We start from the raw sequence: 26347 nt of genomic DNA, 5'->3' as shown, positions 1-26347 counted from the left end.
TCGGTGAATGGCTAGCGCCTCTCTTGGCTGCAAGCGTGACAACCCATTATATACTACACGTATGACTTGAAAAGGTCAATTCGTACGCGTGCTATTTGATGCACATATCACGCGCTTAACGGTTGATGCTAAATCAAGAAATCAATGCGTGCCAGACTCCGAGTGTGTATGTCTGTCTAGGTCTATATAATCTGCATATGTCTCTCACTCTCTGTGTGCGCGTCTGTTTACGTCTCACTCTCACAAGTAAGCATTGCGCATAGACAAACACGAGCGGCAGTGACGCCGTTGATCCATATCTTGGCCAACTCAATGGACGGAATTTTTTTGTTGCAACCAAACAGAACATAAATGCTCGTCGTTGTCTGTGGTTTTACCTAACACTGAACAGTAATCATGGGTTGCTGGGTTTTATTTAGATTTTTTGTTGTTGCAAAAATTAAACATTTCAAAAATACAGCCAAAATATTTGGATGACTGTGGAGGAGGAAGCTCCACCCAGCCTCCTCTGAACCATGTGGGAGAGGCTGCCACATGCAGCGAGTGCCGTCTTCACACACGTGCCACGTGTGTCTGTGCGTGCGCAACCGAGTTCGATTCCTGCCCACGGCCAACATTAGTGACGATTATTTTAAAGGGTCCTGGGGCCTTCCCTAGGTTGACTCAGCCTCAAATGAATACCTGGTGCGGTGTGTAAACATCACCACTCGGGAGACAAAGGCGGCTGGCTGCGCGTGGTGGTGGCAACCCACCCCCTCGTGTGCCATGCCGGCCTTCAGAGGTGCTCGCTAACAGCACTTGCCCCAATAGTTGGTTAAAGCTATAAGGGGGGTCTTCGTCTTTGTGCGTCTTTCCACACATCTATCTCAGCATTTGTAACTGTGTATGACTCTCTGTCTGCTGCCTCTAAAAGCCTGTCTGTGTCTCTGCTTCTGTCCTTCAGTATCCATCTCTCCATAACACTCCATATCTGTGCTTGTAACTCGGTGTCTGTGACTCTGCTTCTTTGAGACACAGGGAAACGGAGAAAGACAGTCTGTCCCAGTCTGTGTATAACACTCTCTCTGTCTTTCCTCTCTTGGTGCAAGTTTCTCTTTGCCTCTCTGGGTAAATCTCTCACTGCCTCTTTCTCTATTTGCCCACGTCTCTCTGCATCTGTTACTCTGTTGTGTCTTGTGTCTCTGCTTCCGTGTGTGTGCGCGTGTCTCTCTCGATCTCTCTCCGTGTCCCTCTGCGCGCATGTGTCTTTGCCGGTGTACCCCTCAACAGCCCCTTCGTCCCCATCGTCCTCACAGGGGCCCCACTTCGCGGTGGCTTGTTACAAGGCGAGCTGCTCAACGACGTGGACTGCGTGCCGGTCAATCCGTCCAAGGCTGGCGAGCCTCGCCCCCTTTGAATGTCAAACGGCAGTTACGCAACGACACATTTAACGATCCAAGAACAAAATCAATTCCTTACGAACTCATTCGTCTTGTTTCGTGACTTTTTTTCCCTCACCTCGCGTGTAGAAGTTGGATCCCGCTCCATTAGCCTATAGGTAAGATTCAGCTAAATAATTGGCATAAAATCAGCCACTACACGTATGGCATAAAATCAGCCACTACGTACGGTGCAAAAGAAGTTCAACATACGCACACATACGCATTTCATCGCTCCTGGAGGGAAAAACATTTATTGTGTCGCTAACAGGCAACGTGAGCCCCGGACAGCGCGCACAATTCGCAGAGGGATTGGGAAGGGCTCAATGGGCTAGTGGCGTGAACCGTAGTTGGGTGTTAGTACAGTGGTAATGCCACACGCTCTGGCAGTGTTTCTAACTGTAGCCGTGTGTGTGCGACTCAGACGCACCATTGTGCCAAACACAACTTTTTGTCTGGCACGCTGTAGACCAGCGGTGGTGGCGGCAGCCGTGGCGGCGCTCGGCATAAGCAAACTAAAACGTGGGCCGAGGGAGCCCCTAGCAGCTGCTCAAGGGGCCAGTAATACTAAATAAAAGATAAAACATATTTAAAAAAACCTGTCAAAGACTCCTGTGAGCCAGTGGCTTGGAACCCTCTATCACCGCTGTGTTTGCGCTCAGCAATCATGGACAGGACTGGCCATAAAACAAGACCAAAGCGCTTTCTTGATTCTCGGCACAAATGCTGATAACGCTTTACCATAGAATTCTGTGGCGATCCTACACTCCGAATGACAGAAGATTTCATAACATTTCTACCTGCATTTCACAGACATTAAACTTTATAAAATTACTTAAAACCCATGGATTCATGGAAAAAAAACGGTACGTGAAATATCAGCTCAAATTCATATCCTAAACTAACCATGCAAATTTAAAGTATCCTCCCCACAGAGATTTAGTCAGTTTAACACAGGCTTTTACGACCAATATCCCTAATCGTGTGTTTTTTTGTTGGGTTAGATCGCATAAATATTAAAAAGTGACATTAAACGCGCAACTACCCGACACACAGCCAATTCGTAAGGTTTGCCAGGTCAGCAAAACGTGCCAATTACGGCTTGTTGGATAGTAAACCCTCATCATTTACAATTAGAGTACAACGTTTCGACGGTAATTACAACCAGCCTCATCAGGTGACAGCCAGGGTTGTGGAGAAATCCTCCTGTGTCCGTCTTAAATAGAGAGGGGTAAATGTGATGTCGTCAATGTCAGCCAATCAGATTAATCAAAGCGAAGTAATGTCTCTCATCTATACCTAACCAAAAAAAAAACCTTTATTATGAACATTTTTACCCTGTGTGCATTTCTCTTAGTCTCATACTCTCTCGATGTGTGCTCCGGGTCCTTTCTCAAAGACGTCGGGCGATCGTTGCCTTCCATCAAGCGCCGTCCATGAGATATTACTCAATAATGTTGAAATTAGATTAACCTAGTTGCATTCAGTTGTCCAAATTGCTTCGTGTACTTATTTCGTTGTCTTCCCACTCACCTCACGGCGCTTCCATTTTCATCTACATTCCCTATATCTCACTACTTCTAATCAGCTCTCATCTCGAAGCTGTTCTGTCATCTCACTGGGATTTTATACTGGTAGGAACCTCCTGGTTACACCATCCCACGGGGATTATTGTGTCTGTCCGTCGTGCAGGGAGGAGTTGGGTGGGGAGGGAGGGGCTGGGTGGGGGAGGGAGCGTGGGGAGGGGCTGGGTGGGGAGGGGCTGGGTGGGGAGGGGCTGGGTGGGGAGGGGCTGGTCACCCCGTGGTTCCCTTATAAAACTCAACGTTTAACCTACTCACGCCGGCATGTGCCCACCCTCACAGTTGGGCATATTTGCGGAATACACCAGGCCGCCGTTGACCCTGGCCATTGACCGAGCAACCCAACGTTCCTTCCAGCTCCCTCCGCAGGAATGTGAAATTGAAAGCCCCACTCCCCCCAAATATAATGTATATCTTGGAACCCCAAGGGCGACCACACCACTGTTTGTGCAGTCGCAGCAGTGACTAGCTCTCGGTGTAAAATTGCAGTCAGTGGCGTTACGCGAGTTGGGTATTTCCCAATCCCACCCTGTCGTTATTAAAAGAAAAATCACGTAAATTACCCGCGGGAGTGCGAACAACATCATGGTGGTCCTCGAATTGTTACTTTTATTTGAAAGATGTTAACTGTAAGTCGTTAAGAATTATTAATATTTTTTAATAGGGCAGTGTTTTTTTGCGAGCGGAGCAACACAGACAGAGCCTTGTTTTGCTTGCGAAAACACAATACTCATTAATTATCAACATTTTTTCATGAGCTTTACACAAGACTGGCCAACAAAGTTACTCACCAAAAGGAAGATACTTTTTCGTCCGAGTCTCAAAGCTCAATTCATGCGGCTCGCAGATCAGGTTCAGAAAGCACAAGGCACAAATCTTCGCTTGAACACTGCAAACACGAACTTTAATCGAAGATGGCCTTTTCCACTGCATACATCGTGCCCAATAATTTGTCAGTTTCCACACACCACTGCGGGTAATCACCAAAGCGGAGCATTCGCTGTTTTTGCGGATATTAAAGATCCCACACAACATTACTGCATTTACAAAAGTGTGGCAGTCGTGAATATCAATGAAGTGTCCTGTCACTAAACGATGCAGCCGAATAATGTGAGTGTGTACGTGTTACCAAGTTAATTATTTTTTCCCGTCACTTGATGAGAACAATGTGGCTTGAGAATCCAATTGCACAAGGGGATTTTGTTATGAAACGCTATCAATATGCAGTGACATATTGCATGGAAAAAAACCCAACCTGAACAAATCTGTATTAAAGACATGAAGGATGGGGTTTACATCCACGGCCAATTATTTTAATATCACGGGAGGGGGTGGGAAAAAAATAAAAAAAATAATTAATCTGTGGTCTTTGGTGTGTAATACCATTGAAAGCGCTGGTTGCACATGATATGGGCAACACAAGTGTGCAGCTACCATGGAGGTGAATTAATTACCAAACCGTGTCCTGGCACTCTGTAAGCGATAGGGTTAACAGGAATACAAATGAGGTGGAGAGTGGCGGCCAAAAATGGACAAAGTAAATTCCGACAGTCCTTGCTGACGGAGGTCTCGTGCTTCAGATATTGGTTCAAAATCCAAAGGCGCAGCAATTGCCGGCTTGCGCCTTTGCTGGCGGTAGGGCCTCCCCACTCTAGGGAGCTCTAGAAAGTGTGCCCGCCCCCAAAAAGAGTACTTGTGTAGTGACTGTGGTTGTCACTGTATGGTGCCGGGGCTTACGAAGCCACGGCGGATAATGTGTTGTCATTATGGACAGCCTGGGTTACGGGGTGTAGTACCAGCCCTAGCGGGGCTTGGGTGAGTGCTGGTTAGCGCGGAGGCACCACGAGCAGTGTGTGGTGCGGGCTCCCGGTGAGAGAGCGAGAAGGAGCGTCAGCCAGCCAGGGTTACGTTGGGGCATGATACGCTGGTTGACCTGCTGACACGTGACCGGATGATATTGGAGGGGTGCCACCAGGTGGACGGAGGCCACCAGGCGGTCACGTGGTCCAAAAGAGCTCTCGGGAACCTTCGAGAAAGAGCTCGAGAGACCTGGAAGGTGGGCGGGGCGAAGGGCGGAGCTAGCCCCAGCCCGGGAGCATATAACGAGGGCCCCGTGAGGAGCTCGGGGTTCTTCGTGTCCTGGTGTTATGAAGATCTACGTCGGGAAGAAGCCTCTAGCCACGCGGTCCGGGACCCAGCTTGTGGTCCGGACCGGGATAGTTCTGCCGTAGCATGGTTAGATGGGCATTCGAGACCTGAGTGTAGATCGTGTTGTGTTGCGTGCTGTTGTATAATAGTGTTGCTCCCAAGATAATGTCTGCGACTCAGTTGGACTCACTACACTTGGGTCTACTCTTCCACACTAATCTTTCACTACTATTCACACTAGTGAAATGTCTTGAAAGGGGTGCGGGTACCCGTGCTTTACGCGTGACCTGCCGATCGACTAACTGCGGTGCACGCATTTATTCTGTCGAGTAGACAGAGGTGGGGATTAATTTTAGGAAAGTGCCGCGAGATCGAATCGAACCGGCGACCTTCTGGTCCCGCAGCGTCCAGTGCACCGACCGTCGCACCGTGGCACGTGACCGCGGTCTGCGTTGTAGGAGGCGCGATGATACAAACCTGGGAGATGTGGGTGGACTCCTTCTTCCGCAGGAACAGGTGGTTTTCGTGACTGGGTGCCTCTGCGCCGTCCATCCAGACACCAACGTCACCGACGTCTCTGACGGCACTTTCTGAAAATGCAACGGCGACGGTGGCCATCAGTGCCAGCTGTGACCGCCAGGCCGAAAGTGGGCTAGCCACTTGGAACGATTGTCTTCCAAGACGTGCAGCCAGCGTGGATGATTAGATCAAAATACCCTCTAGTAAAACGGGCTATACGGCTCCCGATATTGGAGGTCCTTCTGCTAAACAGTGACACAGGCAAGCAATTGCAGGGCTGCACATTTACCTGCACCATACAACCTAGAGGTTGTAACGGGTGTCCAGTGCTAGTTTTGTTCATGAAATTAGTGACGCAAAGTGTTTTTTTACGTATATATTTTATTTCGGCCAACGGTGACTATATTTTAGTTTGGCTATACATTAAAGCGTATCGGGATGACGGCCACGCATCAAAACCCGCTCACGGGAGAGGGCGGCCATTCCATGTGTGGCACATTAGGAATGGATCACTCTTTTAATTATGTCCTTGTGCAGCAAGGGAGTAAAGTGTGGTTCTGTGAAAGTCCTGATGTGCTGTGCAGTGCATCAATGCATGTGTGTACAGCAGCATGTGATGACTGAGTTGGGCCTGTAGGTGGCTGGCAGGGTTAATGAATAACTGCACGTGTAAACCAGCCACATGGTTAATGGCGACTCGGAAGAATTGCTGCGTGTAACACGCGCTGTTGCATTTTACAGGTAAAGGACCAAAAGGTTGTTTTTGATCGTTATATAAATGTTCTAGACTTGTTCTAGACTTTGAGCTTGGCTTTGAATTGTTCGTTTGTGATATATGCAATTAGAGGTGTTTTAGCACTGTGCATTGTAAAGGGATGACGCACTGTAATTAGTTACTGTCATTGTAATTCTCTAACTCTAATACTGTTTAGTCTATAACCATGCCCATGTACCCAGAGTATGACTACTTGCAATGCTATTGAGAATAGAACACATGTAAAGTAGTAAGCTGTACAATGGTGATATACAGTATGTATACTGTACACATACAGTACATATAATGGGTGTAAGATACCGATATAAGTGGATGGTATAGATAGACATACAGCTTAGGATTAAAGTAATATTCGAATAGTGATGTGCAAATGTGATTGTCAAAGACAAAGATGGTTTATCAGTAGTAGAATTGGGTTTAAGAGAAAGGGTTAATGAATAACCGCACGTGTAAACCAGCCACATGGTTAATGGCGACTCGGAATAATTGCTGCGTGTAACACGTGCTCTTGCATTTTACAGAGTGACGGTGCTGTTCTTCACAAGATTAATATTAACCACAATAAATAAATGTGCTTGCCCTCGATTTGGAGCACCTGCCCACGTCCTTCATTTCGAGTGTGCAACACGTGAGTCACGGAGATTTCAGAATAGATGCTTCACTGGTTTTAGTTGGGGTGCCATAATCGTGATGCACTGGATAATATCGGTTTGGAAATCGCTACAGGCTGGTGAACTAAACGAATATCTATGTTTCTGTGGAGAGACGAATTCTTTGATATTAAGTTAGTTATTTTTCCGAGTAACAATGCAGATGTGCACGTGGAATTTGTGGCTTTTCCATGACTTGAGCCAATTCACCGAGCTGCTGCTTGATGCATGCCATCCTAGTCTGCCATTTCGTTGGCAGCCAAGGTTAAACTTCGACATTTTTTTCATATTGCTAAGAGAAACCTATACTGTATTGCGATTTTATTTCTTTACTTTCCGAAAGCATTCTTGGCTGCCCTCCATAAAAAGTAATCTCCATCGCAGCAAACGTCGCCATTAATATTGACGACGGTAATGCACAGGCACACCAATGGGCAGCAGGGTGGCACAGTGATGACGCTTGTGGCCTCAGCATGAATGGGACTGGATTCGGGTGCCTTGCTGGTTGGAGTTTGTATGTTTCTCCCCCAGTTCTGCATAGGATTCCTCAAGATTTTTTTGCAATTTCCTCCCATAGTCGAAAAAAAATCATCCCCAATGCTTCAACGTTTAACGGTAAAGGATTCAAATCGGGATTGCGCACAGCAACTTCGCCCCCGACCACGCAAAACTTAGCAGAACCCCTTCTGAAAAAAGTCTTGAGGCTCGGGCTATCCTGGGTAAGTAAAATAAAAGATTAAAAAAATAACTGTTGTGGACTCCTTTGAGCCAGTGGCCTGGAACCCCTCTTACCACTGCTGTGTGTTTGCACTCCGCAATCACGAACAGCACCGGCCAAAAAACAACAACAAGAGCAAAGCGCTTTCTTAATTCTCAGCACAAATGCTCATAAGCACTTTACCACGTAATTCTGTGGTGATCCCACACCTTGAAGTACAGAAGATTCAATCAAATTTCAATCTGCATTTCAAATAAATTTAACTTAAAAACCATGTAACTGCTCTTCCTTCTAGCTATATCACGGGACTCTGCCAGGGTGTAAATGGCTTTCACGCTGGACTTTTCATCTGGTGGTCGCTGCTTCGATTTGATCTTCCAGCACGACATTTGAAACGAAGGGAAATCGCATTCATTGGCCACGCCTCCATTCACCGAGCAGTTTAAAAATGGGTACAGCACAGCGAGTGGATCGACAGGTCTCGTGCAGTCGGGTAAAGTAAAAAGACACTTGCTCCGATGGAATCTTGGGCAGCGTAGAAGAGTAGGTCAACTGCTCTCAAGAGGGGCCCTTTCTGGAGCTCCCTCTAGTGGGGGCCCTTCAGCCAGCAGTGGCATGAAGGAGAAATTTCAGGGCTGCATCTTTACCTCTTTTTTACCCTTGATCAATAGCCTTCCACTCTGGTTTTTTGTGTGTAAAGTCCTGACCTACATTTAACTGTTACGAGCTATAATATTGTTTGTTGTACTGTTGGCCAGTATTTTATCCGTATAAAAAATATATATATTATACAGTGCAGCCAATTTCTACATAACCACCCCCCTCCCCCCACCACTCAAGAAACCTATAGACTCACATATTACACCTCCAAGTACTGTTTGTTGCTAGCCACTTGGAATACTGGGCGTATTGGGCCTTTGGGCCTGTGCTCAGCCACTATTATAGCAGAAGCTGCGGCAACAAGACAGTTTCTATCGATGGTGCCGTTTGTGTGCGTTTTTTTTTCTCTTCAATCAATACTTACTGCAAATCCGTTTGCCTTCATTCCTACACGCCTTTCTCTCTGCCCGTCCGCATGCGCCGCTCGCTCTGCTATTCACAGCATCGCCCTCCTCCAGCGACGGCATTGTCTCGGTGGGCGCGAGTCCCAAAGAGTTTTCTCCCTGCAACTCTCCGCCAGGCGCCACTCTCACGTCGTAGCTGTCCCACTCCAGGGAGAGCGACGGGCTCCCTTGACGGGCGTGCGCAGGCCTCAGGGACCAATCGAGGCTGGAGGGCGACTCGCGAGCAAATGACAGCTCGGCGTGAGTTCTCACAGACGCTCCACTCTCCTGGCCGTCCTTGCTCGCGGACGCGGTCCACGCGTCAGACGCGAGCGATTCACGACCTGATGCCGGCTCGTAATCGCGCCGCCGTTCTGCTGAAGAGTCGTGCTCTGCAGGTCCCATGTAAAGTAGTTCTCCTCCGGAGGCCTCCTCCGAGGTTTTGCGCGACGCGTCTTCAACAGGGGTGGAGGTGAGACGGCGACACCGGCCCGCGACGTCACCTGTCGGTGTCACCGCTTCGGGGCTACGATGTCCCGGCACCGGCGAGTTCCGAAATCCCAAAGGGCTGAGCGAGGTGTCGCCAATGACGCTGCCGGAAATTACCGCCAGTGGCGATGCAGGTGGCTGATGATGGTGGCTCACGCGGGTCTCACGTGGCCGACAGCTGCGCTCGGGTTTGGGAATTTGAGATTGGCGGCAACCTGGTCCATTGGGCTCGACACTCGTCCTGGGTTTCGTCACATGAGCGGCTCCGGAAGTCTCTGGAGGGCTTCCCTCACCCTCTCCAGAATCTGGTGGCTATCAGAGAATGACAACAAAGAAACAAAAAAGTCAATTGAGTACATCTAATTAGCTAATCAAGATGTGCTAATCACCTATTGTTTAGTTTTTTGTCTTGATAAAAAAAGTTTAAAGATTCATAATAAAAATATAGAATTAATTTCTGCGTCAAGGCATAATGAACCACTATCTGTTTAATAAAGACCGCACTCATGTTCCTAATGAAAATCCCTACCATACCTATCGGGGTGGCCCCCTTGTTTACACGGTCACCCCGCTGTCTCCTGGCCATACCATGGAGATGTTGGCAGACCTGCCGAGGTATCGGGTGACGCGGACCGAGGTCTCCGTGAAGTACTTGAGGGCCTCCTCCAGCCTGTGCCCGGCCGGTCCCACCTCCCCGAGTCGCTCGGCCTGCTTCCGCAGGCTGTTGAGCGTCTTCTGCCTCTTCGCCAATTCTTCCTGGAATGCCTGTGGGTGGGGGGGTGCGGGAGTTAAACGCATGTGAAGAGGGAAAGCAATGAATCAAAGGGGGTTTTAAAAGGCAAGTATTAATTTGCCAGGCACAGAAACATTGGGACGTTGAAGATGAAGAAAAAAACTCTCACTTTCCATGAATTACCTTAAGTATTCATTAACATTGAAACTTCTTTTTTGTGCCGTTGTACTTTTTATATTTAATAGGCAAGTCCCAATTACACTATAATCTCTTTTACAAGGCGAAGCCTAGCCAAGGAGGCAGAAGACCAGCTTGGAATCATAAAATACAATCCTTACGCAGCGCCGTTAGCCGTTGCATGTGTCGGCAACTCAAAACCGAAATCCCATTATCACACCAATAATCCCCCGTTAACTGACATCGTAAAATCTAGTAAAGTGGATTTCATATAAGCAGTATATTTATATAGCTTTGGCAATAGGAGCAACTGGGACTTGTGTTAAAGTGATAAAAATAAAAAGTAAATATAACTGTGAAGGCTTTGGCGGTTGTGCTGTGCAGCTCTCTAGTATATAATTACATAAACATATTTCAGGGTTGCACCGTGTATTCTTTGGGCTCCCAGCACTTGGGAGTGAAACGTCGGACAACAAACACGTGTTTTGCGACCCGAAAAACACCTTACAAATAAATTAATAAGTGTGCCAAATTGTAAGCTCTTTCTACCAAACTGCTTAACCCTTTTGCAATGCTGGGAAGGACAGTTTTAGAAAATATGAGATTCAGAGAATTGTTTTATTTCAATACATCTCGCTTTGCTTGGACACTGTTGTAAAGGCACCGAGGGCATTTCAACGAATGTGAAGAGGAAAACTGAAATACTCATCGGCTGAAGACTCCCAGAGCTACTTCAAGCAGCGACGCATCCACCGATGAGGATGATGTATCGGCAGGATTGGCACCTGTCCCATCTTGTGAAATCTGTTAAGTCTTCCCAAGGCATTAAACGTCCTGTTTTGTGTCGTGTCAGTTGTGTAACTAATAATAAGACACCACTCAAGACAATGTGTTTACATGCAGTTCTCCCCTCTTCTGTTGTGAGATATTCTTATTCCCATGATATGCCATGAACATTTGGTTCAAAGTTGGCATGTGGTTTCGAAGCATCGGGAACACATTGGTCCAACTCTCCACATTTACTGCAAAGTCCCTTTTGTTTGTATCTCAGAGGTGGCAACCCAGTGCATTGGTGCGGATGGTGATCACTTCTAGAAGGGGGACCCGCATTTATAAGCACACGGCTGAACGACCATGAACGGACCAAAATTCAGCTTAACACGTAGGCCTTCGCGACCAATATTATTCATAATAAAGGTTTTTAGGTTAGAGCATAAAAAATAAATGTTATTAATCCACCACCACATGACACAGCAAATTAGTAAGGTTTGACGCGTAAACAAAACGTGCCAATTAGTAACGACTTCAGCACACCGGTGATGGGGAGTAAACCCACAACATCTACAACTGTGGGTTTATTTGGCACGTGACAAACCTTACTAATAGGCTGTCAGGTGGTGGTGGGTTAGCGAGACATTTATATTTATGCAATCTCACCAAAAAAAACCTTTATTATGAACAAACTCATTCTGCAAACGCTTTGGTTCTTTCGGTAACGTCACGTAGGTGGTAGCACCCAGGTCACTTTACTCCAGTGACTCGGGTGCTGGTGTGGGCTCCACTTTGTGCCCCGCCTCCTTCCCCCCCCCCCCCACTTCTCTCTCCCCCCCTTCTGCCGAGGCCTATATAACCTCGTGCCACGGCAGATCTCTCACCGACCTCAGCAGTTTTTTCTTACTGTGATTGTCCCACCTAATAACGATTGCTTGTGTTGCAATCAAAACGTCGTGATCTATTATTTTTCTACCTACGTGAATTTACCGAAAGAACCAAAGAGTATGGATTCCTGCAGTCACGAAAGCTTCAAAATCAAGATCTTTCTGCAAACTTGTTTTAAAGGCCGCTTTGCATCTCCACTTCAGAATGCCCTCCTACCTCCATCGTTTCTTTTCACTCCCGCACATGTTCTTTCACCGATTACAGCTTTACAAGCGCTATTTGGTACAGGCCCAACTGGACATTTTGGGCCTTCAGTCCCTGTGCTGAGAGACGGTAAAATACACAAACGATCCATACCCTGAGCTGGTCGCTCCGGGCCTGCGCTTCGCACTCGCCAAAGTGCTCGAGGTTTGTGAGCCGCAGATCCGTCTCCGTGAGCCACACCATGAGGTCCTTGCACGCCCCCTCGAACTCCTCCCACTGAGCCACAGAGCGCTACAAAAGTGCACGGAGAGACGAGCATGTCGCGCAACCGTCCAGAATCCCAGCGTGGCACAAGTTTAGAAATGGCTCACCAAACGCAGCGTCACTGTCAACTACATGCATTTCGACTCATTCATCGCATGCAACGTCCATCAGTTGACCGCGAGGACACAGGGCCACCATACCACCTACAAGTGCCTCGACTCTTTCACCGCGCGACGTCCGTCAGCATGACCCACACACGCAGCATCGCTACATCTTCTACGGGTGTTACAGGCCCGTTCCACCGCGTGCGACGTCAGCGGGAGAGCTCGGTTTCTACAGTGGAAAAAAAAAACACCGGGCGTGCCTCCCTCGATCCACGCCAGACCGCGCCGGCGTGGCTCTGTCGTGGCTCTGTCGTGGCTCTGTCGTGCGGGGGAAAAGGAGGCACCCCGCTCACCCGCAGGGTTTTGATGATCGTTGCCACCACCTTCTTGAGGCCCACCCAGCGGTGGTTGCAGGCCTGCACGCGTGGCCGCTGCATTGCCACGGTGCCCGGGTCGTGGGAGCACAGCAGCTGGCGGTGCCGCACCTTGAGCTCCTCGAGATGCGTCAGCCCCTGCTGCACCTCGTGCTGCACTGCCTGGCACACAGGGAGGGGGCGGCGGTGGAGAGTGGGGGGGTGCAGGCAGCGTCAAAGCCAGGAACCAGCGGGAGAAATATGGGTTGGGGGGAGAAGCGAGGTGCGTAACTTTCAGTAGCTTTTTTCTCTCTTTTGAAATTTTAATCAGCCTCCAGTTTATTTTGCGTCAGCTCATTGGACTTGCGGTCCAGAGGTCACCAGTTCGATTCCATCTCCCAGCATGACAGTTGAAACAATGGGGCACGTTTCTTAAATACCCTCCAGTGTTCTGTTCAACCAGCAGCTTTAAAATGGGTGCCCCCAGGTCACATGTAGTGGGGGGGTACAGTGTGAGCAACATATTCTAGGATGCCTGGCCAGCGTGGACGAGCAGGCCAAATACCCTCCGCAGCAGCTCTCCCGAGTGGACACCATTCTTCCAGCAGTGACATGAGCATGCGATTGCAGGGCTGCGCACCTTAACCCTTTTTTACCTTCACAAATCCAGGCTTATTTGCCAAGGATACATTTTTCACGTGACTTTTTTTTATATACTTCGCTCCTAGGCTGGGCGTAGGCACGTAGTTAGGATCCACAGCCAATAGCGAGAGGCACCCTGGATGTGGTGTGCCAGGTGCGTAAATATTTCCCTGGGGGAGTGCCAACTGCGACGGGGGTGAAGCGACTCCCAGGGTCATGGCTGCGTGGCGGTAGTTACCACGAACGCGTTGAGCTCGTCGCGGCATTGGGGAAACTCGAGCCTCTTCACGGAGTCGCGAGCGGAGACTCGGTGCTCGAGTCGGGCGAGCCAGCCCTCGAAGTTCTCGCACATCCTCGCCAGGGCTAAGGGGCCCGGCGGCGATTCCTCCGCCTCGGCGGTCCACTTGCTCTCAGCGGCGGCAGCGACAGCAGCGGGAACCCCGCGGGGCTCCAAGTCTTTGGCGTCGTTGGTTTCGGCCGCCCCGGCGTCATCCCGCAGCCCAGCATCGCCGCGCTTCGGTTCGCCGTCCAGAATGTCGGAGGGCGCGGGCATCTCCGCCCGCCTTTGCGTGCCAGCGCCGGTGCCCTTCGATGCTGCTTGCTGTTCTACAGATGTCGGTTCGTCGGCGCCGCTGTTGGCAAACGTCCCCTTGAATTCTTGCGCCGGCTCCAAGTCCGAGTTGGCCTCGCACGCGTCGGCCAGAGCCTTCGGAGGTGGCCGCGCGTCAAATTGCGTGGGCTCATCCCTGGCACCCGATGGGGATGGCGCCATCCTAGTTGGCGAATTATCACGAATCGCTTGCTTAACACAACGGGAGATTAAGCCTCCGCCGTTTGCCAATTCTGGCAGGACCCCCGCGTTGTCAGCCTCCACCATTAGAGCAGTCAGCGGGCTGGATGCAGCCACTGCTGCCGCAGCTGTAAAATCAAAAGGTAGAGTTTCTGAGTTGGCGAAGTCCTCCTCTTCTGATCGTTGATTTTCCTTTGGTATCGGTGGTGGAGCGGCAAGAGGGGGAGGAGATGGCAAGTCCGCTGTCGCTTGGCTCGCGTCGATCAACTGGGGGTCCACTTCTCCTCCTGCGTTCTTGCACGATCCGCTCGACCGCAGACAGGAGGGCCTCTGGTGTGAAAGTCTGGAAAAATGCAATGTCCTGCAAGACAAGATGCCAAAAATATATTGGCTCGCCCACGAGTGCTTGACGGTTGTGAGTGCTGTCGTATTAGCTTGCCCGGACTCTCACAAATAAATGGCCACACTACTCTCTGAATAGATTCCATCTCAGTCTACTTCGAAAACTGACACACTGCTGCCAAGGTAGTTTGAAATCTTGATTGCATTAAATTGTATTCCCCCCCCCCCCCCCCCCCGTGGTGGAACACACGTCAATGATGGTCAGGAAGTAAATGCGGAAAAGTTGGACTCACCCACGTACATCTGATGCGAGGCTCAAGAACTGTACCCGACCCTGTTCATTATTATTATTTTATTTATTTTAATTTCATATATATTTGAGACAGTGAGTGCTCCTGACGGCATGAGCTGTCATACCCGATCAAGTGATGCATCGTCTGCGTTTATCGATGGAGAGCCGCAGCCAGCTGGAGGGACCATCCCACAGTCGCCATTCTCCCACTCCTCCTCCGCTTCCACCAGTGGTGGCAGGATAAGGGGAGGCCCAGATTTCCTCTGTAACAAAACGCAGGATGAATGTGTGCACGTCGTACGTGCATGTGGCCTGTGCCCAATCTCTCATCTGCAAATACTCATTCCACCGTAATATCAGGCAGTTCAGGAAATTATCACGCGGGTCCAAAATGCAAAATCTATCTCAAAATTCTCATTGCACAATTTCCAAGCCAGTAACCACATATGAATGATTGTGATTAACGTTCGATAGAGAGTCCTCCTTTACCGCCAGGGATTCTAAGTGACTTGCATTGCATCTTGTTTCAAACAGTGGCAGCTGTCCCCTCAGCACTTGGCCTGCTATCGGGCATCAGTCTGCCAGTAGGAAGTGATGACTGCTGCTGTTTGTAATACCAATGGAGTCATTTTTAGCATTTGGATCATGGCACAGACACACAATGGCCTACTCCTTTAAAACGATGTCGGGGTATCTTTAAGGCCCACTGCGAAGCAGACCGCACATTTTCTGGTTAATATACTCACAGTTATAGATAGGACAGGCCTGCCGGATTTTAACTGGGGTACCATGGGGGTGAGTTACTAACTACCTCGCCTGGTATGCAGGAGGCTGTGGGTTCCATCCAGACCATGACGCCTGTACATTTGGAGTTTGCATGTTCTCCCTGTGGTTGTGGGTTTTTTTCCGAATCCTCCGGTTTTTCCCTCCACATTTAGAATCAACATGCGTTTATCATTTTTGGCTGCTAGAAATTTCCACGCGATAAGCCGCTTTATTCAGCTATCATTTGTGGCCAGGTTGTTTTTGAAAAAGAGCTGTCTAGCTCAGTGGGCCTCACTTGGTAAAATAAACAAGAGTTTATCTTAGAATACAAACCTTGCAACAAGAGGCAGATGAGCTACCAATGAGCCATGTCACCTCCTCGACCTATCAACAACTTACCAACAACATTCTACGTGTACCGAGCAGAAGTAGCATCGAGCAAGTCAATAGGGCAGCAATATGTTCAGTGTTGATGTAATTGGAGGTAATGGTTCTAACCCCCATGCGTTTGTTGTACGTTGCAATTTTATTTAAGAAACATTAGCGAGGAAGGGCGGAATGTAGTGACCCTGTTTAATGCATTATAACATCTGGGGAAGAAACAAAGACCCAGGGAAAGTTGTGTAAATTTCTATTTTGGTGTTTTTTACATGCCAATTATATTTTAATTATGCTATTGGTGTCATAACGTGAGATAATAGAATTCAAGTGGAACTCGAGCTGACTTGATGTATCACCCTGTATATACGAGAACGCTCCATAGAAGGTGATATACCTACTATAATCACCCAGGAATGTCCTGAACACTCGTGATGTCACTCAACGTCGACCAGCCCCCCTCATTAATATTCATTAGCAGGTGCCATCCTGAAAATGGACACCCCCCACCCCTCCTCATTAATAATCATGAACGGTTGATGTCACTCCATATTGGGTACCCCACCCCCGCGTCATAACGATGACGTCACTCCACAAGCAGAAAGGAGGAGCGGAAACTTAAATTTGTTTAGGTACAATTTCGTGCACTTTGCCATTATACCTACTATAATCACCCAGGAATGTCCTTAAAGCTCGCGATGTCACTCCACATCTACCAGCCCCCCTCATTAATTATTCATGAGCAGGTGACGTCCTCCAAATGGACACCCCCCCCCCCCCCATTATTATTACCTACTAAGCCAAGAATGTCTGTGTGCAACGCTCGTGACGTCACTCTACGTTGCCCAGCCCCCTCATTAATAATCATGAACAGGTGATGTCCTCCAAACAGACACCCCCCCCCCCCCTCGTTCATAATAATTAGTGGCTGACGTCACTCCACATGGGGGGCCGAGGCGCCTCCTCCCCCCTCCTCATTACAAAGGCAGAACCCTCGCGTCACGCGATCTCCTTAACGCTATTGAGACATAGAAGTAAAAAGGAGGTCATGATGAACAAGGGATTATAACCTTAAAATGAAATAGGTCTGTGTCACCGTGCCCTCAAAAATTGCACGCGCATTAATGCAATGAATACCACGTTGTGGTCTGCTTTTTGCTTGCAAGTTTCAGATTTACTGCAATGCACCCGTCCTTGGACAGGCAAAAGGCGAGTATTATATAACGCCTTCTGAAATATCTCCAAAGTGACCTTTCAACCACCGAAATTGGAGCTGCACTTTTCCATACTCCTGGATATAGAATATGTATTTTGTTGTTGCATGGCAATCAAATGAAAAGGTTTAGTTCGCAAAATTATTCCTTTTGGCAATTTCTGTGATTTTTGTTACGTGATGGTTTTTGCTGTGTGCTGCCATTCCTAACCGGGCTGAAACTATAAACTCAGCTCGTATAGAAGGACCAAATTTAATCATGGGTGGGATTTAGCAGCGCTGGCTCATTGCTTGGATACTTTGTTCAAATCCGGGTTTTTACCCAATTGTGAAATAAATTGGAAATTTCAAGTGCAGCAGCAAGTTGATGGCTTCAGCCCAAACAGCAAATACTGCACAAAATATCTCATTAAATAAGCCTTTTGTTTATCACATGGAGATTGACCGGGTGGATCAGAGGTCACAGGGTTGAGATGGTACGCTGAGACCCGATCCTAGGTTAGAATTCAGGGCAGCCACCTTTCATTAAACTGGATTCTCAAGTGTATTTTTGTATTTTTTTGGTTGATGGTCTGAGCCCAGTCACCAATGACAATGCAAAAACACATGTATGTTGAACTTCTTTCGCACCGTACGTAACCAACCATGCTAATCAGAGGTGCGGATGGTGGGGGGGGACAAACTAAACACAAAAAGCACTTCTAAAGAAACTAGTTTCTAATCTGGATGACGTAAAGTGCATAGCTATAGTGACATCCTAATATCGGAAGGAAGAGCGTTCCAGACGGCCGCAGAAGCGCATCTGAAAGCGTGAGATGCGGTGACCGTCTTTGTTCGATGGCTAGCCAAAAGCCGCTGCGAGGATGACCGGAGTTTACGTGATGGTTTATGCCCCTTGATGACATCACAGTAAATCTAGGTCTGCACTTAATTTGTCTAAATTCCAGCTTTGAGAATGAAAACATTGCCGTGAATGTCACGTGAAGAACCTTACTTCTCTGTACCAGACCAGGTGGGAATATGCTGCCCCATACTGTGTTGAACAGAAGTCACTTCAAGGGATCTCAGGTAGATCTCCGATTTATCTCCGACACAGACTGTTGCACTGCAGTTGTGGGAGTTTCAAATTAATTCTTCATCTCGTAAAATTGTGGAAAAACAAGCGTTCGCTTTTCATTCCATTTGGCTAAACCTCAGCTCGGAAAATCGAATATTTCACAAGACAAATTATAATTTTAAAGCAGTTTGTGTGTTGGGAAGTGTACCCCCCCCCCACCCCATGTGCAAGCATCATAATAATAATAAACACTTTAAGGACGTTTCACAATAATTCCTGTGAAAATCTCAAATCTCTGACTGCCATTCGAAGACAAATGGGAGTACCCGTGCTCTCGTGTGATGTTTTTGAACAGAAACTTTGTCTTGTAATGTGACTCTACAAAAGTGCCCCAGGAATAAAACTGCGAGAAGACGCCAAAACATATTTGTGTGCGAGAAGCAAAAAAAAATAAACAAAAAAACCCTAAACCCTTCTCTCTTCAAGTCAAACAATTACCGCTGGGGAGGTCAGGTGAGCACACGTGGGACACAGGAGTTCACCACTGTTCTTGCTGCTGCTGCTGCTGCTGCTGCGACCTCTGGGCTGGGGCAGACATGGTGGCAAAAGGTTAACTACCTGGTTTTAATGGGATGCCGTAGGTTCGATCCCGATCCTGACGCCTGTATATTTGGAGTTTGCGTGTCTCTCCACATTTAAAATCAATACGCGTTGAAAGTATTCGGCTGCTATAAATTTCCACACAAGCCACTTCGTTGAACTATCATTTGTGCCCAGGTCGCTTCTGAAAAAAAGAGCTATATAGCCTTACCTGCTAAAATTAAATTAGTTTTATCTACGTGATCAAAATTCGTCCTCCGGGAGCAGCTGAGCCGATGCCAGGTGTGTAGAGAGCGAGTGTGGGCCCACACACACGGCACACACACACATAGCGCGCGTACACACGGCACACACAAATAGCGCGCGTACACACGGCACACACAAATAGCGCGCGTACACACGGCACACACAAATAGCGCGCGTACACACGGCACACACAAATAGCGCGCGCACACACACACACACGGCACCCACAGGGCTGCTCGTCATCGGTGCATAGCTTGTGTTACGGCCGATCATTGAGAGCGGCCACAGTACACATGGTGTGTGGTGTTGGGTCCTTAAAAATGTACAGAACTGCATGTGCCGAAGATATAATTGGAATCAGCAAAAGTTGATTTGCGCCGATTTATTCCCCTTTTTATGGCTTTGCAGAAATCCGCAGGGGCCAGCTGATTAAGGGCCATTTGGCACAAGAGAGGGATTTCCAGCCAGCAGCTGTCTTAATGAGAGGTACAGAAAGGGGTCATGATGTGGAGGCCGGCAATGTTATTTTTTAAAATTATGATGTGACTCAGCTGTGCTTTGTTGCCCATTAAAGTGCACCACAATGTCTGATTGAGCGAGCACTTCACTAAATGATCCGGTCCCTATCCCAGGCGATGCCTCGCAAGTTTTCTGATTAGCTCTCCGACGTATTTTCAGGGGGTTGTTGCACTGAATGTTGTTCGACACGATGTCAGAGGTTTCACCGTACGTGTGTCAATTCAGTTGCTGAAGCTCCCAGCAAGTGGAGTAAAAAATAAACTTTGGACATCGTGCCATACGATGCGCGGCAAGACCCTGAAAACACGTCGGCGAGCTCTGCAGCGCGACCTTTAAAACCTAAATCTTTTCGTTGCGCAAGTAAAAAAGAATTACCCATGTCATATTGAACGCAACATTACACAAGGTTTATTTGGCTGGCATTGTTTAACATACTACAGACCTCCAAATATGAAGAGTCGACCTCATTTTGTTAACACTCTACAATGTATTGTTCGCTTGCCTCTATGAATGCCAAGCCCACAGACGTTTGTAAAGTATGCTTCCCTCTTCAGCCTCGCCGCGGGAGTGTGTAAAGGCACCAAATAACCCAGACGGTCTGGCTAGGCATTCACCATTGTGGCAGGGTGCCGGGATCGTCTCCTGACCAGGTCGCCCTTGGCTGTCAATCCAGCGATGCTCTCCCAGTAGCCTCGTATTCGCCTCGCCAGTGCCTGCATCAATCCGAGACGCACACACATGCAGACGCATGGGTACAGCGTGGTTTTGTGCGAGAGAGAATCTGGATATCGCAACCACCACCAAGTAGGTAAACTATATATTTAAAAAAAAACTAAATCATTTTTATATTTTAAGAGGTAAGGCCCACGGAGCTATTAGTTCTTTTTGAGAAGCGACCTGGCCACAAATGATCGCTCAACGAAGTGACTTATCACGTGGAAATTGATAGCAGCCAAATACTCTAAATGCACGTTTTAAATAAGGAGGGATAAACTGGAGGACCCGGAGACAAATCCACGCGACCACAGGGAGTACGTGCAGCAGCGTGACGACGTGGGGGCCGTGGTGATAGGCAGAGGGCTTACGGCCAGGTCAGCAATCCTTTGACGGGTTAAACAGCATGTCAAAGTAACCATGACGACCTCTGTATGCCGACCCAACCACGGCTGGGTCTTCACCCACCACCCTCATTTACCGCTCCGCAGCCTTGCCAATTAACGTGGAGTGGTGTTACAGCGGTTAGCGACTGCGCTCCGGTGACCGATTCGATTAGAGTGATACCTCAAACGGTTCATAGGCTCTCCTTTCACCAAACCGCAGTTATCGATCAACATTGTGTGGGAAGGTCTTCGTTCAGCAGTGGATTGCCAAAGGGTTGATTTATATTTGTAAATGTTAATTTATTTAATGGTATTGATGTCAAAAAGATGCTGTCGAGATATATTATTACTATTATTTCACAACACAAATTATTGCTGTGTCCATTTTGAAATAAATATTGAAATTATTGAATTAATTGCAATAAATCCTTCAGAGGCAAATAAATCAGAGCCGCCAACTGCGATGAGCACCATCCCATTGCTTATTAGAGCGGGAAGGCACTTTGGCTCGACTCGAACGCGGAGTTTAATTGCCATGATCACAATGCAGTGTTCCAAACAACTAAATAAATAAATAATATTCTGTGAAGCAACGCAAATCCGCGGCACGGAGTTGACAGACCTCTGTGATAATGAAAAGTGAGGAGTAATTTCTGGAGCCAACTCCGACGTAAAGTGAGCTCTTCATTTTTTTCTCAGCGTGCATTCAATACGAAAATAGCTATAACTGTAATTGGCGTAACGATCCCGACTAATTGGGTTTATTTGGCATCATTTGGCTATCCTTACACCTCCTTCGCAGTCCCTAATTACAAAAAACTGCACTCAATATTTGTGTGAATGAACGGCACGTGCGAGAATAATTGCATGATTGTGAGCTTCAAGTAAAATGCACGCAATAAGATCCAACATCTTTTTATGGCTTCGTTTTGAAGCAGTGGCACGAGTGGATAGCATGCTGCAACTATCAAACCGCCGATCTGAGCTGTATTCTAACCACAACTAACATCAAGTGGAATGACATCTTCAACAATTCACATTGACCAGCATATGTTGGTGACGTTGGAGGTTCGGGGTGCAGGGTTGCCACCCGTCCTGCTTTCCCAAGGATCGTCCTCTTGTAGAGGCAGCTGCTGTCCTGGGAAATCGGTCAGTCTTCCCAGGACATTAAAAGTCCAGGTTTTTTTTGTCAAATGTGCATTAATACAAATACATCACTAGATGATGGCACTGCGAGATTACTCTTCTTCCCACGACGTGTTCCGGTTTTTACATAACACAAAGGCGGCAACTCTAGGTGTGCAAAGCACCAGTTCTAATTCCACTCTCCACTGCCAGCTGCGGCCAGGAATTGAGCTCAGGCCCCCAACTTAAGTGAGGGTTGAAACCTGTCCAGCATTTGTCTGCCGAAACAAAATGCAGCTGGAAAACATTAAAACATATCACGCTCATGTGCAGAGGCAAATGGAAGACTTAATTTACTTCAATGTGCCTACAAGTGTTTGTTAAATCGTATTAATTGTTTTAAATTAAATGCTGGCATGCGCTCAAAGATTAATAAAGACCATAGGGATAAAAAAAAATTCCAATAAAAACCGTGGGTGGATGGGTGAGAGGGGTAGCTATTTTTGTGGTCGTTACCAATCAAAAGGTGGTACACCTTTACTTCCGAAGGAGATTTCATTTAATGGTCATTGTCAAATATGACAAAAAAAACGCGGAACCGCACCGCGCAAGACGATTCCTCCGATGTTGTTAAAACATCTGCGGCGTTGCAAGAAAAAAAAAGAGGTTGCGCAATGCATCGGTGGGAAAACTCCCCCACCTCTCTCTGCTTCTCCATTTTAAAAATCGCTTTGCTCAGTCCCACGAGATCTCCTCCGTCTGTCAACACACAGTCCGCACGATTTGCAAAGAGGGGAAAATAACGTTTGAGGATTCCTTTGTGCACTGCTCAAGCAATATCAACACTTAAGGCCTTAAGCGATGTCGACGGGCCTCCGGGGTGTCATTTTATTACGACTGCGTTACATCATTATACCGCTGTGTGCTGTAAGTAAACGATATGCACTGTACACGTGCGGAGCTTTTTGCTGGATGAGGATCACTGTGTATGCCGTGTGGGTCACCCAGGGGGGTTGTTTGAACAGACTTCACCAGGCTGGTTAGTCCGAGTCGGTGAACGCTGGGAGCAAAGATATGGGAGAGCAGTACATTACAACAATGGATTTTGTTGCATTTCCCTCTGCTGCTCAGCACATAGCAGCGCGGTTGGAGCCTATAACAACCTGCCATGCATGGTGGCTGTCCGTCTCGACACTATACAGGCCCAAAACTGCTCAGCTTGCGAGATCTAACGAGATTCCCGATGAACATCGGCACACTTTGCAATAACACTTCTGCGACCTGCAACGTAGCACACCTTCGAGCGAGGAGAGATCAACATGACAAATGGAGGGTTCGAGACAGCAAAAAAATAACACACAACGCAGGATTGTCAATCGACTAGCCGTAACATTACCTTTAAATTTCGATTTAAAGCTTTCGTGCCTGCAGGGTATCATATTCTTGGTTCTTTCGGTAAAGTCACGTAGAAGGGAAAAACAATGAAATAATAAAAATAATAAAAATAAAACAATACAATTCTCACACTTTTTTCAAATTTTCTTGCTGTTGTTTTCACACCTGATGATGATTGCTTGTGTTGCAATCGAAACGTCGTGAGAATTGCATAGTTTTATTTGTATTATTGTATTGTTTTTCCCTTCTACGTGACTTTACCGAAAGAACCAAGAATATGTAACATGACCTGTTTTAAATCTTGACTTAAAGCTTTCGTGACTGCAGGAATTCATATTCTTTGGGTAGATAGGAGATTAATAAAAAGAAAATAAACAAAAAAACAACGACGTTTCGATCACAACACAAGCGATCGTCATCAGGAGGAAAAAATGTACCCGTAAAAACAAAGTTTTTCACTATAAATCCTTTATATGCGTGGCGGCTAGAGTCCTCTCGTCCTCTGGCTTGAGATGGCTGCCACCTATGGGTCAGATGAATGGCTGCCACCATTAAGCAATTGGTAATTCAATATAATTTATTTTTTCCTAAAAAGTGTAACATTTTTGAATTTTTTTTCATGAAAATACATTGTCACGCACAACGATTGGATCACGGGAAGTGGGTTAAAAAACGACAGAAAGATTTGCACGGTCGTAAGCAAGCAAGTGAACTTAATATAAAGGATTTAAAAAAGAAGGGGAAAGCTGCTGACTGCAGACTGTTTTAAAGGTTTAAAATGTGTGTAGTCCAAGGGTCATAAACGAAGTGGGCAGGGCTAGTTATGTTAATGTGAGAGATTAGCATGTTAATGGTAGATTGCAGAGCCGCCGCTGCGTTGAGGTCGGCGTCTGAAGGATGGCCACGTTGGCACGACAAATGCAACCTGTTAATGTGAAATGGGAGAGCCGAAGCCACGGGGGAAAAAAAAAAACAACATCGGAAGGTGGCAGGATGGGAACATCACAGCCAGTGATGACTTAAACTGGTTGATGATGTCTTTCCAATGATCGCCGAGTTTGTACCCATCCTCTCGGTTGAAATTGTGTTTGTGTCTGTATATGTGGATGACTTCATGAACGAATTTTTTTTTGATAGGCAGTGGGCTCACATTAACATCACATTAACAACAGAATATGACTCTATTTATTTTACCGTCGGCCGTCTCGCCAAACAAGCAAATCGTTAATGGTCAAAAACGCCAAGGCGTCTGCGACAATCACTCGAGGCCCTTTACTGCAAACACCACAGCGGTTGTGGAAAGTGCATGGCTGTTAGCGGGAAGGGGGGCAAGGGGTGGGATGGTGGGAGGGGGAGTAACGGGTGCGTTTCTTTCAGCGATTTTTTTCCCCCACTTTAATTTTTTTTAACAGCCTCCGGTTTCTTAACGGCTGCCACATTCCTGCCGTGCCTACGCAAAAAAATAAAGCGTGCTGTTTGTACATAAATAACCCCCCCCCCCCACTTCCACCCCAAATAACGACAGAACTATTTATATTTTATGTGTCCATGCAAGTTTGCAAATCGGCAGCCGCGCATCGTAGCGCTAACTCGGGAAATTTAAATTAAGCCCGTCCGTCAGCTAAAACAACGCGACAATGAATATTCCAGTGACGCAGCCAATTTTAGCTGCAGGCTGAGAGGTCTAGACAGAAGGTTGGGAAGTGCGGCCTGGCAAAAACTTAGAAGGCCGGTCTCATCGCAAACAGTGGTGGATGCTACCAGATCTTAACGAGAACTCTGGGCTGGCGGAAACCGCGCATGGCAGGTGGGTTTGAGGGGGCTCAGCCGGAAGAGGAATTCTGCGCAGGAAGTGAGGAGAGCAGTGTGAAGGGACAGGTGGGTTCCTTTGGGTGGCAGCAATGGCTGGGGCACCGCTAAAAAAATTATTAGTGCACACGAGTAATGGTGAACAGCGGTCTTCTTCTTTCGTATGGATTAATAGTAGCAGATTAAAAGATATAATTTTACATTTGTTATCCACTCAATTGTCTGTCCATTCCTCCTTCAAAGGACTGAAGACAGCAGCAGAGTGTTTACGATGCGGTCCATGATTTGGGATTCGTGGCCGCACTCGCAGGCCGCCGAATCTTTGATGCTCCATTCGTGCATCGGGTGGCCGCATCGGCAAAGCCTGGTCCCGATTCGGACGATGGTCGACCATTGTGTGCCGTCTGCTTCACCACAGTGGGCCTCAAAGATAACCCCCGACATCATTCTAAAGAAGTAGGCCATTGCGTGCGTGTCCCTGTCACGGTTAACTTTTTTGGCCAAATGCTAAAACAGGTTGAGCAACGGTGAACCACGGCTTTACCAGTTTGCGTACGCCTACGCGCGGAGCGTCGCCGTGTTTGGAAGCACCAAGGATCCACAACTCCTCCTCGGCTTGGGCGGCGAGCGTCTGAAGCCGACACGTTTCACCTGCACGCCACTCAGCCTTGGCCAGCGCAGCCTGAAAACATTAAAACGAAAAGACGCTGGCCTCAAGGGGGGGTACATTTTTCTTGCGGTGGTGGGGAGGGTGGAAATGGGACAGCCAGGGGATAAAATGTACCGTACACACTTATGGAAACTAAGATAAGCCTGTAAATAATCTATTATTATTTCAACATTACTTTTTATTATTTTTGTTACGCAAAACCATCTCTCCCCCACTCTGCTTGCCAACCTTTAATTCGTTACAAAGCATTATCGTTGGCATGCACGGATAAGTTCACGCGATTAAATGTATATCTTTATTTTTAGTTTTAGCACTTGCTTGGTTAAGCCATAGTTTTGAAAGAAGCTATTAAAAGGCTATCTACTGCGATGCCTGGAAAATATTATGTCCGTTTGTCCGTCCATTTGATTATGGAAACTTGTTCTATTCTTAAAAACAAAACTCCCTAAAACCAATCGCGGCAAAACTTACCACCCCCGCTTACCAACAACCAGTGACCATATCTGGATAGTTTTGTGGGGCAACATTACAATTGAAGCACTTAACAATTTACTTAATGAAAGTCAA

General features: G+C 47.4%; 1 protein-coding gene across 2 annotated transcripts in view; it reads right to left on the bottom strand.

Annotated features, from left to right (window-relative positions):
• Nucleotides 1-25735, bottom strand: part of LOC133341418 (uncharacterized) — a 36191-nt gene extending 10456 nt beyond the window's left edge. Inside the window, exons 1-10 of one of the 2 annotated variants that reach the window (XR_009755045.1) lie at nt 25655-25735; nt 20296-20394; nt 15029-15166; nt 13718-14630; nt 12838-13020; nt 12270-12407; nt 9932-10108; nt 8836-9655; nt 5627-5739; nt 3793-3890 (exon numbers count right to left, since the gene is read on the bottom strand). Coding sequence is in view for 1 of the 2 variants with exons in the window: in XM_061550027.1 (XP_061406011.1) it covers nt 5627-5739; nt 8836-9655; nt 9932-10108; nt 12270-12407; nt 12838-13020; nt 13718-14630; nt 15029-15045 (2361 nt within the window). In the remaining variant the exon portion in view is untranslated. The remainder of the gene's footprint in view (nt 1-3792; nt 3891-5626; nt 5740-8835; nt 9656-9931; nt 10109-12269; nt 12408-12837; nt 13021-13717; nt 14631-15028; nt 15167-20295; nt 20395-25654) is intronic. The other variant, XM_061550027.1, reaches the window with a different exon arrangement.
• Nucleotides 25736-26347: the final 612 nt, after the last annotated feature.

The sequence above is a fragment of the Lethenteron reissneri genome, chromosome 11 (genome assembly GCF_015708825.2).
Source record: "Lethenteron reissneri isolate LAM-NWPU_2019-01 chromosome 11, ASM1570882v1, whole genome shotgun sequence".
Classification (NCBI taxonomy): Eukaryota; Metazoa; Chordata; class Hyperoartia; order Petromyzontiformes; family Petromyzontidae; genus Lethenteron; species Lethenteron reissneri.
This window is presented reverse-complemented; position numbering and strand designations above follow the sequence as displayed.